The sequence below is a fragment of the Stenella coeruleoalba genome (genome assembly GCF_951394435.1).
Source record: "Stenella coeruleoalba genome assembly, chromosome: 12".
In the NCBI taxonomy this organism is placed as follows: domain Eukaryota; kingdom Metazoa; phylum Chordata; class Mammalia; order Artiodactyla; family Delphinidae; genus Stenella; species Stenella coeruleoalba.
Window position 1 is genome coordinate 70,013,028 of NC_137158.1, and position 19,804 is coordinate 70,032,831.

At 41.5% G+C, this 19,804-nt stretch overlaps 1 protein-coding gene across 5 annotated transcripts in view; it reads left to right on the forward strand.

The window, feature by feature from the left end:
• Positions 1–465: 465 nt before the first annotated feature.
• Positions 466–19,804, forward strand: part of UTRN (utrophin) — a gene marked incomplete at its 5' end in the record, with an annotated part of 496,387 nt that continues 477,048 nt past the window's right edge. Inside the window, 3 exons of one of the 5 annotated variants that reach the window (XM_079938689.1) lie at positions 466–650; positions 786–934; positions 5,777–5,941. In XM_079938689.1, the coding sequence (XP_079794815.1) occupies positions 5,863–5,941 (79 nt within the window). Of the gene's footprint in view, positions 935–1,071; positions 1,274–1,454; positions 1,577–2,893; positions 3,074–5,776; positions 5,942–19,804 lie in introns of those variants that run through there. The other 4 variants (XM_079938693.1, XM_079938692.1, XM_079938690.1 and 1 more) reach the window with 4 other exon arrangements.

The following is a 19,804-nucleotide window of genomic DNA, read 5'->3' on the forward strand; positions in this document are numbered from 1 at the left end:
CCGGGTGCTGCAGCCCGGGAGGGCGCGCGCGGCGGGCGCTGATTGACGGGGCGCGCGGTCAGGTGACCCCGGGCGCCACGTTCCCGGAGCCCAGCCTGCGGTGGCCGCCTGCGCCGGGCCGGGGCCGAACCCGAAGCCGAGAGGAGCCGATCTCCCGGAACAAAGTTGCCGGCCCTGCGGCAGTGGGGCTGGAGAGCCGAGGGGGAGGGGAGCGGCTGGCCGGACCTGCTCGGCCCCCTCCTCCTCGGGAGAGCGAACCCCGAGTGACCGGACAAGAGCCAGTTCCCAGGAGGGCGGCCACGCGCACCCCGGCGGTCCTGTGCCCTCCCCTGCCTCCTGGGCCTCCGGCGCTCCTCTCCCTTCGCCAACAAAGGGGCAGGCCCGCGGGGGTGGGGGGGGAGGGAGGAGGCGGAGCCGGAGGAGCGAGCCGCTCGCGCACAAAGTTGTGGAGTCGCCTTTCCTCAGAGGAGGGGAGCGGGCAGCCGCAGCCTGCAGCGGGCTTTCTCCCGCCGAGGGGCGAGGAGGAGCCTCCGGCTCCCAAAGCCGATTGGGGAATCTCGGGGAGCGGTGCCTCCCTCCTTGCGGGTCATTTCAGCAGACGGAAAACTCTCTAGTGTTTGGCAAACTTGGTGCCTGCGCGCCCGTTCCAGGTTTGCACTTGGACTGTTTTGTTTTTGTTTTTGGCGGAACTACGAGGCAGGAAGATTGCACAAGTTAGGGGCGTTTTCAGTCGGGTGTCAAAAAAAATTTTTTTTTTCTTTCGGATCTTGTCTGGTTTTCCATAGTTCCTTTTGAAAAACCACCGCATCACAGAGCTCACGTTCGCACACACCCCCGCGATTACTACGCCTCAAACACAGCAGAGGAGCCCTCGGCCCGCTCGGGACGCGGCGGCGGCGGGCAGGCAAGGCGGGGCCGCGGGTCACGGGAGCAGGTAAGCCCATGCATTATTGAGCCTCGGGCCGGGTAATGTGACCACAGCCCCGGGGAAACGGGGCGTAGGCTGCGGGAAGGATGGACTTTCCTGCGGCTCACGCGCCCAGGATCAGCGTCCCGAGCTCCTTCTCAAGGCTGAGCCTAAGACGTAACCAACTTTTGCTTGCACTTTCCTTGGAACCCCAATTCAGCTCCCCGCGGCGGGACAGAGAATGCCAGAAACGTGGAGAGAGTTCGGGCGAGAAGGTCCTCGGAATCCGTGTAGTAGCGACGACCCAAACTCCTCCGACTGGTTCCGGACTCCGTCTTGACTCCCCCAGTCTTCCTCCCGGCTAGGGTGAGAGGGTCGCGCCTCCGTGCGCGCCGGGCCAGTGATCTCCAAGAGGGGACGTGGCTTCCTAGAGGGCCTGTCACACATACCCCAGCCCCGGGAAGGCGGGGCCCCGGAGGTGTCCGCAAGGACAGGGAGGGGAGAGGTTCCCAGCTATCCGCCTGGCAGGAAACGTGCTCGACCTCCGGGCCGTTGCTGCTCCCGAGGGTGGGGCTTTGGAGAGGTGACGAGGGGCGCTCGGTCGGTGCGTAGTCCAGCGCGGTCGCCTCTTCTAGTTTCCCGGACCCTTGGCATCTCTTGCTGCAAGTGGTAAGGTAATTCATGTCCCTTTGTGGCTCCGGGTCCGAGGCTCTGGTTGCCCAAGGCCTCTTTAAAAACCAAGACAGCACTAATTTTAGGCGTGCAACTTTTAGAAGGCACGCTGTTAAAAGTGAATTTTTTCGCCAAGCCCCAGATTACCAAAGGGGCTCGTGCCCGGGTTGTTTCAAGGGGAGGAGAAAACGTGTCCGACTTCCAAGAGCCAGGGAGCTCTCACTTTGTTTTACGCTTAACTGGGGAGCCCGGGTCTAACCTGGGTTTAACAGCCTCTCTCACAGGGATGCCCCGGGGAGAGCCTCCTCTTTACCAACCTCCAGGTCACCAGGGCCTCGCGGGTCGGTTCTTCATGGAACTCCCCTTGGGACGGTCAGTTGCCGTAGCGGGCGTGAACCGAGTTCGGGGAAGCCTCGATTCCCGGGGTTCGGGCGGGAGCTCGCGGCCTCAGGGACCACCGGCAGTAGCCTCATCCATTCCTTTGTAACTTGCATGGGCCTGAGGAAGTCGCGTGGGCCCCTCCGGGCTGGTTGCTGGTGGGCCCGGGGCACGCAGCCTGCCGATAGCGCCGCGAGTCAGGCGAGAGCTGCTGGAATGCGAAGCTCCTGGGTGCATTGGCTTCCAGAGGGCCAGGCGGCGAGGGCCAAGGTTTACGCGGAGTCATTCCCGCCTCCTGGACCCGCATTTATGGGACCGAGGAGACAGCTCTTTAACTCTCCTTAAGGTGTTTACCTAAAATTGATTGCCCCTGTAAACAGCATTAACCACAACAGTAGGAACCTTCCCTTGGAGCACTTCCGAGAATGAATGGCAGTTCTTGGCACTGGGCGGTGTCTTTTACCAAGTTTCAAGCGGAGCCACAAACTCTGGCCCTCTGGGCTTCCTTTTCCACTCTCTCTAGCATTCTTAGGTTTTGGTTCCCGGTGGAAATGAATGAATAGTTTTTGCCTAAGGACCCACACCATATTTCCATCATAACTGCACATTGTTAAACATGTTTGTATTCTTACATTTTGTAATTTCCAAATTAAAAAAAAAATTAAAACATTAGATTTGCCCATAAGGCCAACCCCATACTTTCAACCCGGGTTTATTGCCACATACTCACGGCTTCTGGTCCATAAGACAGCCAGAGACGTTCTGAAGAAGGCTGGTGAGTATAGAGTGTACTGGTTTCAGTGAGAAAGAGCTGGCTAAACTGTGCAGAACATCATTACGAGGCAACAGAACTTAGAGCAGAGGTAACAATAAATTACAACTGCAGAGGGCTTAAAGCTTGTAAAGCGATATCCCATTCATTTATTCTGTTTCTCGCCTAGCTTGGTGTGGAAATGGCCTTGCTTCCATACTATTGATGTAGAAGTGGAGGCTCACACGGAGGCACATTGTTGGTGATGAAAGTTTGATCTGTCTTCTGACAACCAATAATGAATTGCTGCCATGTGTTACTCAGCTTGGAGACCCCTGCCCATTAGTGGCACCAAGTGTCAGTCAGTGGGTATCTGTTACTGTTAAAATGGTCTTATGTGCTTCTCCCACCTTCCCATTCTTGTCCTCTGATCCCCCTTACCGCTGTATCTTTGTAGCATATAAAGAAGAGAAAATTTGAGAGTTTATCTTAAGTAGTGGCAAAATAAAATATTATGATGAAGGAATATTAATGTGCCAATGAAATAAAGTTCTGTGTGAACAGTTTACTTATCTTTTAGGGACTGGGAAAAGTCTTTGGAAAGTGTTGAAGAAGACCCTTGGCTAAGATCACTTATGAAGGAGAGCATTAGAAATATCTTTCAAAGGGAATAATTAGTTCATTTCTAGTAAAGAGAATTTTTGGGGGGCAAAACTGATTTTCCATAATGAAATTTTATGTGCATTCTTCTGAACAAAGTTTTGGTTCTTGAATATAATAAAATACACTTAAGAATTCAGCAAATCTTCTGCAGTTATGTACCTCCCAGAAAGAACTTAATTACATAATAATCCATAAAGCGTAACAGTAGTGGACGATATAAAAAATGAAAAACGTTTTTTATACCCTCACAAAATCTGGCAGGCTGATGATACAATCCATGTATTCCTCCCTACTAGAGAGGAAATTGTTCCTAAAGCTTTAGCAATCCACCACAGTTTTCATGTGCGTCAAACACTTTAACACTTAAAACATTTTTCTAAGGTAATTTTGATCTCTTTATTATTAGAACACACCTTTTTCCTAACTGGTAAGGAAAAAAATAATATATTTTATATATTTATATATTATAAAATAATACGGTGTTTCCTTGAATGTCATAAAACATTGAAATATGTAAAACTATTTCATAAATATGTGAAATGAAATCTATTACAAAATAATAATGCCACATGGTGTATCCTTGAAATAAAGAACTGAGTTGTCTATTCTAGTTAGCCATAAACTCTGCTTGTGATACCTATTGTAATATGTGAATTAATGTCTGTTGCTTGTAGATTAATATTTGGATGTGTTGAGTGTTATATTCCCAATTAAATGATTAATTTATTTAACTAGCATTTGGGGTGCTCATAGGGGATGTTAGGATATAGCCAAGTTGCTGAACTTAAACTTGAATTCTGATTCTGTGTGGATTGTTTGGGCATTGTGTTCCAGAAAGTACTAGGGCTATTATTATTGACATTCTTAAAGAAAAGTGGTACTGAAGGATAGAATCCTCAATTCTTTAAATTTTAAAGGTGCCTGTGACTAATTAATTGCTAAAGATTAAAATTATTTTGAGTGATATGTATTCTCAGCAGAATTTTCATGATGTATTTTCCAGAATAAAATCTGTGTCAATGGATATAACGTGTAACCGTTCAGATTTATATATAATCCAGACCATTCCTGAGATAAGACTTTTTTGTTATCTCCACTTGTATATCTCAGAGGCATCTCAAACTCAGTAAATCCAAATCACACTCATTATTTCTTCCTTTAGAGGCTCATCCTCCAGTGTTCCCCAGCTCAGTGAATGACTCAATCGCCCAGGCCAAAATTGGGCAGTCATTTTGCACCTTAGTATCCTGAGCGTCTCATATCCAATCAGTTTCCAAATCCTATTGACCTTTACTTAATATCTAATATACCACAAGTCCACGCACTTCTTTCCATGTGCCCTTATTTAGGCCACAATCATGTTGCTTCCCAGCTTAAAACCATCTACGGGATTCCCACTGCTCTTTTTTTTTTTGGCTGCGTTGGGTCTTCGTTGCTGCGCGCAGGCCTTCTCTAGTTGCCGAGAGCAGGGTCTGCTCTTCTACTCTTCATTGCGGTGCATGGGCTTCTCATTGCAGTGGCTTCTCTTGTTGCGGAGCATGGGCTTTAGGGCGCGCGGGCTTCAGTAGTTATGGTGCACAGGCGTAGTTGTTCCACAGCATGTGGGATCTTCCTGGACCAGGAATCGAACCTGTGTTCCCCTGCAATGGCAGGCGGATTCTTAACTACTGTGCCACCGGGAAAGTCCCCCCTCTGCTCTTTAGGAAAGCCTTGACATGGTCTCTAAGGCCCTGTCCCTGGTCCTATCTACCTCACCTAGTTCAACAGGTCTCCCTCCTCTTGGCTGTTCTCTCCAAAAGCACTGGCCTTTGCTCAGGTTCATGAATGCTCCATGATTCTTCCTGCCACTTAACATGGGAAATTCTCTTCCCACCTCTCTTTTTGGCTAATTAAATTCATCTCATCCTTGAAGGCTTGGCTCAAATGTCACCTCTTCAAGAAAGCCTTCTTTAATTGCCCAGAGCAAATCAGATTCTTCTTCTGTATGCTCATACTACTCTATGCTTCTCGTTTATACATTCGTAACATGTTAGTATTATAATGAAATAATTCATTATATAATTAATTGCTTGGTGTCTATGAATTTCAAGATAGTACAGGCTGTGTCTCTTTTTGATAGTCATATTTCCATTGCCCAGATCAGTGCCTTACACATAGTCTGATTGAATATTTGCCGAATGAATGGTTACTATATATAACTTTATATAACTGTATATGACTATATATATAATGTATATGTATAGTTTGATATTTATAGTCATATATATTATATAGTCATTATACATATTATAGTTGTATATTATAGCAATATATGTGATATGTTCTATATGTTAATATATATGTCAACATATATGTTATAGTCATATATATATATTTCAAATCAATACTTTCCCATTTCTCTTTAGGTATTGATGTTGATCATTATAGAAAACTGAAAGTCTTAAAAAGAGGACCTTGTAAAGTCTTTGGATTATATTGAAACTCAGCTAAGATGGCCAAGTATGGAGAACACGAGGCCAGGGCTGACGATGGGCAGAACGAGTTCAGTGACATCATTAAGTCCAGATCTGGTAAGTAATGGAAGCTTAAGAAAATGAATGATTTTTATGCATAAACTACTTAGAAGACACAGGTTTTTATTGGCTTGTTTTGTACTATTCTTGTGAGACAAACTTCTTTTGAGAAACATAATTCTGACAAATGACTATTACATTGTAAATGGTAATATAATATCTCTGTATCCTATCATAATTTCTCAACCCAACTTGGTCTCCTGGTATGTTGCTTGACATTGCTTGGTGAAACTGCCACCTGTTAGTGGATTGCTGTTCATTGATAAGAAACCCCTTGAACACAAAATGCAGCTTAAAAAAAATGATGCTTAAAGTAAGAAGTACTGTGGTTTCTGCTGGGATGGAGCCTCTTGAATTTTGCTTCCATACTGCCTTTCCTCCGTCCCATTTGGTGACCACTTCTAGGCCAACAGGTGTCTTCCTACCTGTTCTTCCCATTTTGAAACTTCTTATGAACCTTCTCGAGGCACAGTTTCCACTTAGGTAATATAATAAACTAGACTAAGACAGATTAATGGTTTTCTGTGAACATTTAAATTGGGGACTTAAGGATACCACTCCCTCCCCCAATTTTTTTTATATAACCGAGTGCTTTTTGACTCTGGCTGTACAAATGAATCAACTGGGGAGTTTTTTTTAAAAAAAATGCAGATGCATTGTCTCCACTACAGAACTATTGAATAAAAATTTATGTATTTTTAAAAAGCTTCAAATACAATTCTGAGCTAGACTCTATGGGGAGATATTTTTGAGCAGGCAGGACCTTTCTGAGTTTTGAAAATTGCACAGAACTCCACCCTGGGTGTGAACACTATACTTAAGTAACTTTGAGAGTTACTTTGGGCTATAAACTTACATCCAGAGTCACTTTAAAACCATAAAAGGAACCTAAAGTCTGTTTTTGCTGTGTGCACCATCTTTATTATGTTAGGAAGTTACTTCTTATTGTATGAATCTGGAGAAATATGCACTGAAAATAAGCTCCAAATTAATAGAGATGTACATTTAAGATACATTTCCCTCTATGACACTATTGTTGGTTGATTGGTAAAGATTTTGGGTATTACAGTCTTGGCTCTAAATATGTAGGTGCTATTGTGTAGCTTGAAGGATATTTTGGGGGGTACAGCTTAATATCTTATTTTAAAGTATGCTCTGAGAATGTTTTATTGCCCCCACATTATTTTTGATTTAAATGCTTTAGTAGTATAGAGTACTATGTTGATATAAGGGATTACTAATATCTTCTTAAAGAGTATAGAATGTATATCCAGAAATATATAAATGTAACAAGGAGGAAAATGAACATGAGACAATTTAATGTATCCATGCTTGTCATGTTCTATAAATTGTGAGGAGTTATGTTATGTTCTTAAATAGTTTCCTGACCTCCATTACAGTAAGACCTTTGATATTTATAACTATGTACTTTAGCCATGTTCATAAAAAAGTAATTATATAAGTTTAAAAATACTGGGTATATATGATGAGTACCCATAACTTTCAAACTATTCTTTAAATTAAAAATGATTATTTCAAAAAAAAAGATTATTTCAAAAGACTGACTATTCTCATACACTATTGGGAGATAGTTGGGCAAAAATTATTCCGTTTTTTAAAAAAAATTTTATTTATTCATTTATTTAATTTTTTAGCTGCATTGGGTCTTCACTGCTGCACACGGGTTTTCTCTAGTTGTGGCGAGCGGGGGCTACTCTTTGTGGTGGCGCGTGGGCTTCTCATTGCAGTGGCTTCTCTTGTTGCAGAGCACGGGCTCTAGGCGCCTGGGCTTCAGTAGTTGTGGCTCGTGGGCTCTAGAGTGCAGGCTCAGTAGTTGTGGCACACAGGCTTTGTTGCTCCATGGCATGTGGGATCTTCCCGGACCAGGGCTCGAACCCATGTCCCCTGCATTGGCAGGCGGACTCCCAACCAGTGCGCCACCAGGGAAGCCCTATTACATGTTTTTAACATATGCATACCAGTTGGCCCAGTAACTCCATTTTTGGAGTTTTGTTCCTAGGGAACACACAGAAATATACAAGTAAAAATTTGATCACAGAAAAAAATGATAAACACCATAAAAATCCAATATTGAGGATTGGTGACATCATAATTTCCCAAAGTATTTTGAAAGCAGCATAAGTTCTAATGTGTAATTCAAATAAGGATGTCATAGGCAAAATAATTTTAGGAAACAATGGTTAACCTACTCTGTTCCTTTTAGTGTAGGGCACTTGAATAAATCATATAGAAACTCAGTGGAGCTAATTAAATTAGCATGTATTCATAAAGTAGAAGATTATACATTCATAAAAATGTGTGTGTATGTATATGACCATAGAAATATGTTCTTGATGTTACATAAAAAATATGTGCAATATGAAGTCATTTATGTGAAAAATATTTTTTTTTCAAAAAAGTTTAGCAGAGTGTGTACTAAAATGTTAATAGTGGTCATCTTGGCGTTTGGGGATTATAATTTTTCTCTTTTTGCTCATATGTACTTTCTAAAGCTTTTCAATGAGCCTGTATTACTTCTTATATCTTTAAAGTATTTTTAAAGTATTCTTAAAAATCTCAAATTGCTTCGAGTGTTTTAATGCCAAGGTGATGACTATTACTTTTTTTTTTTTTTCTTGATGGCTCCTACTTCAAAAAACATTGAAAAGTTAGCAGTTGCATAGCTGAGATCTGAATCACATTCTTTTGGCTGGATTATGTTGCAAAAAGCAGTAGATAAATTTGGATATGAATGGGCCTATTAGTTCCAACCTTGCTTTCTGGAAGGCACTTTTTTGATTCTTTTAAGGTAAATATTAACTCAGTGGTCAGTTCTCATGGTACTCTAAAATTTACATGTTGAACAGGGATCTTCAGTTCAGATTAAGTCAAAGGACTCATCTACATATGATGCATATATTTTTTTAACATCTTTATTGGAGTATAATTGCTTTACAGTGTTGTACTAGTTTCTCTTGTACAACAGATTGAATCAGCTATATGCATACGTATATCCCCATATCCCCTCCCTCTTGTGTCTCCCTCCCACCCTCCTTATCCCACCCCTCTAGGTGGTCGCAAAGCACCAAGCTGATCTCCCTGTGCCATGCAGCTGCTTCCCACTAGCTATCTATTTTACGTTTGGTAGTGTATATGTGTCAATGCTACTCTCTCACTTTGTCCCAGCTTACCCTTCCCCCTCCCTGTGTCCTCAAGTCCATTCTGTACATCTGTGTCTTTATTCCTGTCCTGTGCCTAGGTTCATCATTTTATTTTTTTAGATTCCATATATATGTGTTAGCATACAGTATTTGTTTTTCTCTTTCTGACTTACTTCACTCTGTATGACAGACTCTAGGTCCATTCCATAATTCAAAAAGAGTCATGTACCACAATGTTCATTGCAGCACTATTTACAATAGCCAGGACATGGAAGCAACCTAAGTGTCCATCGACAGATGAATGGATAAAGAAGATGTGGCACATATATACAATGGAATATTACTCAGCTATAATGCATTTTTTTTTTTTTTTTTTGCGGTACGTGGGCCTCTCACTGTTGTGGCCTCTCCCGTTGTGGAGCACAGGCTCCGGACGCGCAGGCTCAGCGGCCATGGCTCACAGGCCCAGCCGCTCTGAGGTATGTGGGATCTTCCCGGACCGGGGCACGAACCCGTGTCCCCTGCATTGGCAGGCGGACTCTCAACCACTGCGCCACCAGGGAAGCCCTATAATGCATATTTTTAAAGATCCTCCTTGGATACGTTCTATGCTGAATTTTTGCTTTTTCATTTTTTTAAGGGAATGTTGTCCTACAGGAGAATTTTGATTCAAATCTGTTCCTATATGTTTCTTCCTTTTGAGGGACTAGCTATGGAGGAGGGCATAGAGATTAGGGTGGAAAAGAGAAGTGATGTTGAGATTATACTGGTAAATTTATCTCTTGGTTTATGACGATTCCTCTTCCTCTCCAAATCCTTGAGTTTGGACAGTCTAAAAGCCTGGCATCATAAAAATATTGGTGCATTTTATGTTAAGGTATTAGGATTGTTTATATTGACCATATTCAATATTAATTTGCTTTATGCAGTGTATGAGGTTTAATAATTTTTTAAAGTCATTTTCACCATCTAAGCAGAAATCTGAACTATCAAGAGTAGGTGAGGAAATAATTTCATGAATATAAAGGCATACATTTCTTTATGGTTGTAATACATTTGCCTTGGATTTGAGTGACTTTTAGAAAAGAACTTGAAAGAATATGACCTTTAATTATTCAGGGCCTGGGCTTGGGTAAAAGTAGATCTTTCCCTAACTTAAAACACGCAAGTCAGATTCATCCGTCGAGTGCGTCTTTGATAGCCTGAATTAGTGGGCTTCAGAAAGTTTAACAATTTATTAAGTATTTTGAGAGTAGGCCAAGAGTAAGAATTGTTTTTAAGTGAAATATGTTGTCAGTGGAGTCTGTGATGCATAAACTTCTGCTTGGAACATTTTAAACATGAAATAATAAAATGGTTTGAGATATGTATAAAATCAAAGACTATCCTCTCCGCTATTTTATTCTGTCAGTAGCTGACACTAATGCCAGTAACATAGAATAAGTCAACCTTTTCTGTTCTTCTCAGTGCTGGTGTGGTAAGTTTTAGCTCAAAGCCCCCTAAAGAGGGTAGACTTCAGGGCTAAAGACTGTGCCAACTAGCTCCAAGTGGGGATTTTGACTGTTTAGGGATTAGAAGCAGAGATGCTCAGATGGGAACATTTGTTGAATGAATTAGTCGGTAAACTCCACATCGTTGTATGATTGAAAGCATTCTTTCAAGGCCTTTAGGCAGGAAGCCTGAGTGGAACAGTGTTATCATTTCTTTCTTCACCTTTTCTATTCTTGTGTAATCCTGGGATCTAATTGTCGAGGGAACCTTAGAGGCCCAACACCTGGCCATGCCTGTGCGGTGGTTACCCAACCTCTGCTTGCACACCTCCAGTGATGGGATCTCACTGATGATGATGATGATAATGATGATAATTCTAGCAACTTACATTTACGGAACACATACAGTGTGCAGATGTGGTGCTCAGAGTTTAATCCTCACAACCACTGCTTCACAGATGACAGACATGAGCCACACAGAAGTATAATAATTTGCCACACTGGCCTTCTTTCTATTTCTCCAAAGGCCCAGTCATGCCTACCTCAGGACCTTTGCACACCCCTCTTCCCCTGCCTTTGCCTGATGGGCTCTTTCTTGTCATTTAGAGCTGGGCTTCAGTGTCACCTCTGAGAGAACTTCCCTGCTGACTTTAGAAAGTAGCTCTCCCAGTCATTCTTGACTGTATCACTATATTTAAGTTCCCCATATGCTCTATCACTATCTGGTACTTTTCTTGTTTTTTGTGCTTGTTAATGTCCTTCCTACTAAAATTTAATTGTACAAGAGTAGGGACCCATATATCCCTGGGACCAAGCCCAGTGTCTGGCTCACAGTAGGTGAGCAGTGAATGTCTATTCAATGAAAAAGGCTACAGAACTAGAAAGTACCAGAGCTGGGGTGAGAACTCAGGTGATCCGACTCTAGAAACCCTCATTTGACCTCTGTAGAGTGCCCAGTTTCCTAATTTACCAGGTAGTTTATTCTGTGGCTGCCGGAATGTTCTTTTTTATTTTGTACCTAAATCTATCTCTTAGAAAATTTGCAGAGTATCAATTGTATTTATATATCCTCTTCCTTCGTAGTTACAAGACTGGGACCCTGGGCTGTGAGACAGAGCTGCTCCAGGCCTCCGGCTGGCATCACAGCCCTGCTAAAGGAGGGCCGATTGCAGGAGACAGCGTGCTGCTCCCGGCCCTGATGATTGTCTCTGTCGTTCTCTGTTAAGAGTTAGCAAAGGGGAAAATAAGAGTTAGCAGTCCTCTGGGTGGAAGGTAGAAAAATTGATAATCTGTTTCTGACATGAATTCCTTTTTCTCTTTTCCCCTGCCTGCTGCTCAAGGCTTTTAACTGACTGGTGAAAAAAAGGTAGTGGATTTCAGATGCACTGCGATATGGCACAGTTTTAAGTCCTGGTCTGATGCCCAGATGGGTATCTGGCGTTGAAAGAGCTGGTAGGGGTAGGGGGAGGGAGAGAGAAGAAAAGAGAGGCCAGTGAAATAAAAATAAAATAAATTATTTAATATGGAATATTGTATATACCAGGTTACATTTATAGCAGGCCTAAAAAGATGCTATGTTTGCAATAAAGTAAACTTGCTTAACAAGGTGGGGTTTTATGAAACTATGAGGAAAGTTACCTTATTTGTTTATCTTTTAGAGGCCTTTCTTTAGGAAAGACAGTGGTTACGTTGTATTTCCCATTGGTCTACCTCTTTCTCTTTCATTTAAAGAAATATCTGTGAGGGGATTTTCCTAAAGAGTTTAAGGGACTGTGAAAAATAGTTCTTGTTCTTGTTCTTCTTCTTCTTCTTCTTTTTTTTTTTTCTGAAGGTTTACTTGGCTGGAATACCTGTGCTTTGAAGGGAGTCTTTGAGCAGATTTGGTTTTTTTCCATGAGCCCTGGGGATTTGTGTTGAGGGACAGTGACCCTGGTGGAAATTCAACTCCGGCAGAGGAGAGCAGCTATTCTTGTCATGCGCATAAAAATATTCTCTGTGTTCGTACCTCATTATGCTGAAGTACTGCCATCATAGAAAAGATTCCTGTATTCATGTGATTCTCATGACCTGTTACTAGGGCTGTGAAATCTGTGTCGGTGATCTGTTCTTGAGAGAAAAACATGAATTGTGGAGAATGTTCTAAACAGTGGAAGTACTTTATTATATAGACAGAACGGAAAACTCAGTTTTATTGAGACTTATTTGAGTCCAGATTTGAGCTAGATGCCAATAGGATGATTTTCTGGGAACAAGGGAACATGCAAGATCGTTGATTTTCTGGGAACAAGGGAACATGCAATATCGTTGATGGTTGTAAAAATTACTTAAAATTTTATTGCGAAAGATTACTCAGGGGCTTTCACATGTATTGGTTAGATTTTTTTTTCTCCTTAAGTTGTTTCTGTGGAGGCAGAGGTGTTTCCTGTATTACTCTCTCTGTTTTTTTGTATGCCGTAAGTGTTTAATAATGAATACAGTCAGTTTAGTATTTGAAAGGTGAGTCAGTGTGAGTTTTTAATATATATTTACCTTCAAAATGATGGCTGTGGACTGAAGAATCTAAGCCAGATCTAGTCCTTTCACTTTTCTTTCCTCTGCTCCTCGATTAACACCTGTCAAGCGTGGGAGGCAGGTGGGCCCGGCTCCCCCGTAGCTCTCCGGCCTTGGTGCTGATGCCTTTTCACAACCAAACACCTGAGATTTCTTTATATTCCGTGGGCCTTCTCTGTCAGAAGCTTGGTCTCCTAGCCTAGCTAATAAGGGGAACTGTTTGTGTGTGGGCTCATCTGGCAGCTAAGATTAAGGTTTGGAGTGGTACAACCTCACATTGGTTTTGAAAACTCAAATTACTAAAAAAAAAAAAAAAAAATCAGTTTTGGCACAGCCATTGAGCTCGTGATATAGAGCAGGAGAATAACATTTCATAGGTGGATATTTTCAAATGAACTTTTTTTGGTAGGTGAGTGGTTGGCTAATTATGATTTCTGTCCAGTTCAATAATCTTAGCATTGAATTATGTAACATTTTTTTTTCCAAAGAGGAGAAGAAAGCACATAATGGCATTTCTGATGTAGCAGAGAAATTCAACAAAAAATATGACTATGTCTCGAAAGTGGCACAACTTTGAAAAATGCCGTGGTTGAAAAAATCTCTGCTTAGATCATCTTCTCTAATTCCATAGTTTTAATATTTGCACATTTCTTCCATGCCATGTTCTAATTAAGATTTTGGTGTAGGACGTTTTCGTGAAGAAGACCTGGGGATAGAGAATAGCATTTTGAGGTTAATACTGATTGATTGCTTCTCTTGCTACTCATCAGCTATGTGAGTCTTGTGATTTAATATTAGTTCAGTAATTACATAGATGTAAACATATGCTTTTATTTTGAAAGTCCGGTTTTGGGTTCAGCCTCTATCCGCTTCCTAACTCAGGCTGCATGTCAGATTGACCCCTGGGGATTCTGATTCAGTTAGTGGGGTGGGGTCCCGGCATCTGGAGTTTTAACAAGCTCGGCGGGTTCTCGTTCTGTTTAGTGCCATTGATTTATGGACAAAGGAGGCAGGCTTAAGACTCTTGGAACCAAAGTGAAAGCGGTCTGTGCATTTCAAAGGAGCAGGGAGAACTATAGTCAAATGTTGAAGATTATTTCTACTTACAAAATCTTCTTTTTAAATAATTTTAAGAGGTAATGGATTTCTTGGCATTGGACATTTTTTTCTTTTGCCTTGTATTCTGAAGGGTTTTGGTCGTGTTGAGCAAAGGTAAAACTGTGTAAAGTGAGTCAGGAGAGTGATGAAACTTGGTGCATTTCTTATTGTGGTCTGTTGAACCAGAGGATCATACCCAAATATTCAGCCCTGAAATATTTCTTCATGGAGCACCTTGGTCTTCAACTTGGTGCATTGAACCTCTTCCTGCTGCAAGCTTAATGTCGAATCCTGAGTTCTTTTGTGGAGTCATCTGAACTTATCATAAAAATTTACTGTCTATCTTTTCTAACAAAAATTTCCAAGACACATGTGGTTTTGACTCGTGAGGAAAAATCCTCACATCCATCCTCTATGTTGGTTTTCTTTCGTTTTTTTTCTTTTTAGTTAAGTTATAATTTATTCATTACAATGGAATGATTTGCAATGAAAAATCACACATTCTGTATTGATATGGGATGATTTCTAAGATATGATATAAAGTGTAAAAACATAATAACATTATGCTAGTTTTATCTTTTTTTTTTTTTTTTTTTTTGTGGTACGCGGACCTCTCACTGCTGTGGCCTCTCCCGTTGCGGAGCACAGGCTCTGGACGCGCAGGCTCAGCGGCCATGGCTCACGGGCCCAGCTGCTCCGCGGCATGTGGGATCTTCCCGGACCGGGGCACGAACCCGTGTCCCTTGCATCGGCAGGTGGACTCTCAACCACTGTGCCACCAGGGAAGCCCATGCTAGTTTTATCTTTAAGATTAAGGTGTTACATATGTATTTGCCTCCTTGTTTTTGTAATTTTAAATAGGTGAAATCTAGTACTTACATTTAATATAACTATGCTTTCTTTTTGCTATAAAGTAATTTAAAAATGAGTGAATTTTAAAAGATGAATAATGATTTTTTTGTCAGTGATGAATTAGGAGTTAAGTGATGTATGGACCACCACAGCAAGTTCCCTAAGGATCTATAAACACACCCCAGAGGTCTTGGGATGTTCTTATATTCATTTAACCAAACCTAACCAAACACCAAACCCCCAATCTCTTATAGTCCTTGAGTTATTTGCAGTAAAGTCTTTGAGCTCTAATCTTTAACCTCTTTGAAAATACAGAAGGGAATATTCATTTCTTCATTGATTAAATAACCTCCAGGGTGGTTTGAGATACATAATTGCTCTTCTGTAAGTCATTCTGTGGAATTTGAGATCAGTCTCAGAATTTGATGAGATCTATTCCGGAGGCAGTTTTAAGATTGAGGCTTACAATGAGACTACCTGGTGAGGCCTGAGTGGGATTGATGATTTCTATTTGAACAGAGACTTTTGTGCAAGTGTGAATAAATATTTTTTCCTTCAGTTTTACTGAGATATAATTGACATACAGCACTGTGTAAGTTTAAAGCATCCAGCATATACCTAAGGGATAATGATTTGACTTACATACACCATGAAATGATTATCATAGTAAGTTTAGTGAACATACGTCATCTCATATAAAATCAAAATTTAAAAAGTAGAAAAATATTTTTTTTCTATTATGAGAACTCAGGATTCACTCTCTTTACAACTCTCATATATAACATACAGCACTGTTAATTACATTTATCATGTTGTACATTACATCCCTAGTACTTTATCTTGTAACTGGAAGTTTGTCCTTTTTGACTAAAGTGTGGGTAAATTTTTTGTGTGTGATTTTTTTTTTTTGGATAATTTTTTTATGGCAAAATATACATAACACAAAATTTGCCTTTTAAAACATTCTCAAGTATACAGTTCAGTGGCATTAAGGTACATTCATATTGTTGTGCAGTCATCGTCACCATCCATTTCCAGAATTTTTTTGTCTTCCCAAACAAACTCTGTCCTCATTAAATGCTAACTCCTCTTCCCCCTCCCTCAGCCCCTGGCCCCTGTCATCCTTAGGAGGACGGCTTTTCAGATACATTTGAAACAAACAGACCACAAAATAAAACCAAACTCCACCCCAAAACAGATAGACTTAAAAACCAAATTTGGTTCTAGGTCGTAAATGATCCATTTCTCAAAGTGAATTGTTATATTGCCAGTTTAAAAATTATACTTTTTAAAATTGAGATATAATTGACAAATAATATTATATGAGCCTCAAGTATACAACATAATGATTCAATATTTGTGTATATTGTGAAACAGACTCACCACAATGAGTCTAGTTAACATGTGTTCTAGCACCATAGTTGTAGCATTTTATTTTCTTGTGATGAGAGCTTTTAAAATCTACTCTTAACAACTTTTAAATATGCAGTACAGTATTATTAACTATAGTCACCATGCTGTATTTTATAGCCCCAGGACTTATTTATTTTATAACTGGAGGTTTGTACCTTTTGACCCCCTCCTCACTCATGCCCATCCCCAACCCCTGCCTCTGGTAACCATCAATCTGTTCTCTGTGTCTTTGAGATGTTTTTTTTAAGATTCCACCTATAAGTGAGATCATGAGGTTATTTGTCTTTTTCTGTTGACTTATTTCACTTAGCATAATGCCCTCATTCATGTTGTTGCAAGGGGCAAGAATTCTATCTTTGTTATGGTTGAAAAATATTCCAATGTACATTTTCTTTATTCATCCGTTAATGGACACTTAGGTTACTTCCGTATCTTGGCTATTGTAAATAATGGTGCAGTGAACCTGGGGCGGCATAAATCTTTTCGACTTAGTGTTTTCATTTTCTTTGTGTAAATACCCACAAGTAGAATTCCTGGATCATATGGTAGTTCTGTTTTTATTTTTGGGGGGAACTTCTATACTGTTTTCCACAGTGGCTACACCAATTTATAATCCCACCAACAGTGCACAAGAATTACCTTTTTCTGTACCCTCACCAACACTTGTTATTTCTTGTCTTTTTGATAACAGCTATTCTAACAGGTGTCTGGTGATACCTCTTTGTGGTTTTGTCTTTTTTTTTTTTTTTTTTTTTTTTTTTGCGGCCGCGGGCCTCTCACTGTCGTGGCCTCTCCCGTTGTGGAGCACAGGCTCCGGACGCGCAGGCTCAGCAGCCATGGCTCATGGGCCCAGCCGCTCCGCGGCATGTGGGATCCTCCCAGACCGGGGCACGAACCCATGTCCCCTGCATCGGCAGGCAGACTCTCAACCACTGCACCACCAGGGAAGCCCCTTGCCCATTTTTTAATTAGATTGTTTGTTTTTGCTATTGAATTGTATTAGTTCTTTATATATTTTGGATATTAACCTGTTGGAGGAGGTCATCGAGGGGATGTGGCTGCTGGTTGACCTGCAGGGAGGATCCAGGCAATCAGAGGCTCCTCACCCCCTCCCCATCCTTGGAATATATGTTCCACTCACTCTTCCTACACTAGGAGCTACTTCAGGGATGTAGCCTTGAGAGAGTAATGTGTTATTGAGACCATCTGGATCATATATATTACTAAATCCCTTAAGGACTCTCTATAAACTCTTAAGAATTTGGCCAGGCAGAGATTTACTCGTCTTGCTGTCACCAAAGACAAGCCTCATATGTAAGTTCCCTTGCTTATTAAACCTGTCACCTACCAATGAGGAGTGGTCTGCCTCTTTCTTCCATCTCTCCTTGCCCTTTGTGTATGGGGGCCAGCTTCACATTTTACTCAGGGAGCTCTAAAGGTTGCAACCAACATGACCCCTTATCAGGTATATGATTTGCATTATAGTGTCTTCTAAAATTTAAAGTACAAGTATGACTCAGAGCTGGGAGAGTGAATCTGCATCTAATTTGGTGTTGAAGGCTCCTGGCCTTATCCAAAAGCCACCTTCTGGGCGTTGGAGGAGGGGGGCTCTGAGATAAAACGCCACGTATGCTCTAGTTTACTTTGTTACCGTATATAGTCCCTTCATAGGTGTTTAGAAAATGTTATACTGAAGGATGTAAAGATATTTATTTTTGTAGTTTTACATGTGGTATCAGTGGCCAGTTCTATAATATAACAGACCCTTCCTCATATGTTAAATCCCATTTTAATGCTTTGTCTGTAAAAAATTATCAGAGTGACTTGAATTATTTTAACTTACGTGTGCTTTTTCTAGAGATGTAGCCTGTTAGAAGAGTGTTGGTATTTGGAGAATGCATACACATGCTTGCCCTCTGTCTGGGGCTGGCCTTACTGAGAATTTGGTGTAGCACAGATCTGATTCTAGGGACCCGGCATCAAGGCACATTGCTCAGAGAGGGGAACTCATTTGCATGTATGTTTCAATGAAACATTTAGGGAAGTCTGATGCTGACCTATATTTCTAGCCGCCCCCAACCCCACAAGGCCTGCAAAATACCCTGTGAGGGAGGCCAGTCGTCCTTTTCTTGCCTTTGGGACATGGCTTGCTTTGTTTTCTGTGCTTGATTGTTCTTCCCTCCCCACCCCTTAGTTTTGAAACCCCCATCTTCAAACATCGGCATAAATGCCACAAAGCATTCTATTCTTCGATGGATCACAGAGCCACAATCCATGTCCTTCCCTCTTGTTCACTCTTTATTTCTATTTACGGCTCTTCTTGTTTGGGTACATGATTTCCTAATTTGACCTTCTGATAGCCAGCCCTTAGCTTAGTTGCCACACACAGTAAGTGCTCAGTAAAAGCTTACTGTGCATTTTAATGGTTTAATGAATCAGACTTGCTTATATACATACCTTATTCATTCAGCAAATGCTTGTTGTTCAATCCGTGTTGCTAGATGATGATCCCAGAGGTGAGCAAGACGTGTCTCTCTTCTTCAGGTGCTCTCAGGCTGGCTGGGAAGAGAGGCGTAAAGAGACATCCCTGCACAAAACCCGGCGCCATGTACACAAGGCTGTGGGAACAATGGGAGGAGGAAGGACAAAGTCTTACCTTGTTGGGAAGGAGGGTGGGGCTGGAAAGAGACAGCCTTAAGAGGAAAGCAGTTGAGGTGTGCCTTGAAGGATGCATAGGAAGTAGCCGTGTGGATCATGGAGGAAGGGCATCGTTCCAAGCTGATGGATAAGAACAATGCATTTTAAGTCTGCAGCTGGTAGGTGAGTGTGGCTGGGACACGTGTCTCAGATGATGGGACCAGATTTTGAAAGCTTTTTTTTTTTTTTTGGCGGTACGCGGGCGTCTCACTGTTGTGGCCTCACTGTTACCGTAAAAAAAAAAAAAAAATTATAAGTCATGTTATAGCCCTTTCGGAATTAGCTCTTCCTCCAGAATTAATATTCTTTTCTTTTTTTTGCCACACTGTGCAGCATGCAGGATCTTAGTTCGCTGACTAGGGATCGAACCCATGCCCCCTGCATTGGGAGCATGGAGTCTTAACCACTGGAAATCTAGGGAAGTCCCCAGAATTAATATTCTTGACTTGATTAATTTCTACATTTTAAAGGTAGTTTTTTACTCCTTAGTTACATTGACTACTGCTGTTTTCCTAAAGTATTGCCTCTTGGTCAGTTTATTTAGGTAACTGAATTGAATTGTTTCAATAGCATTTGTAATTTTTTCCATATGTATATTC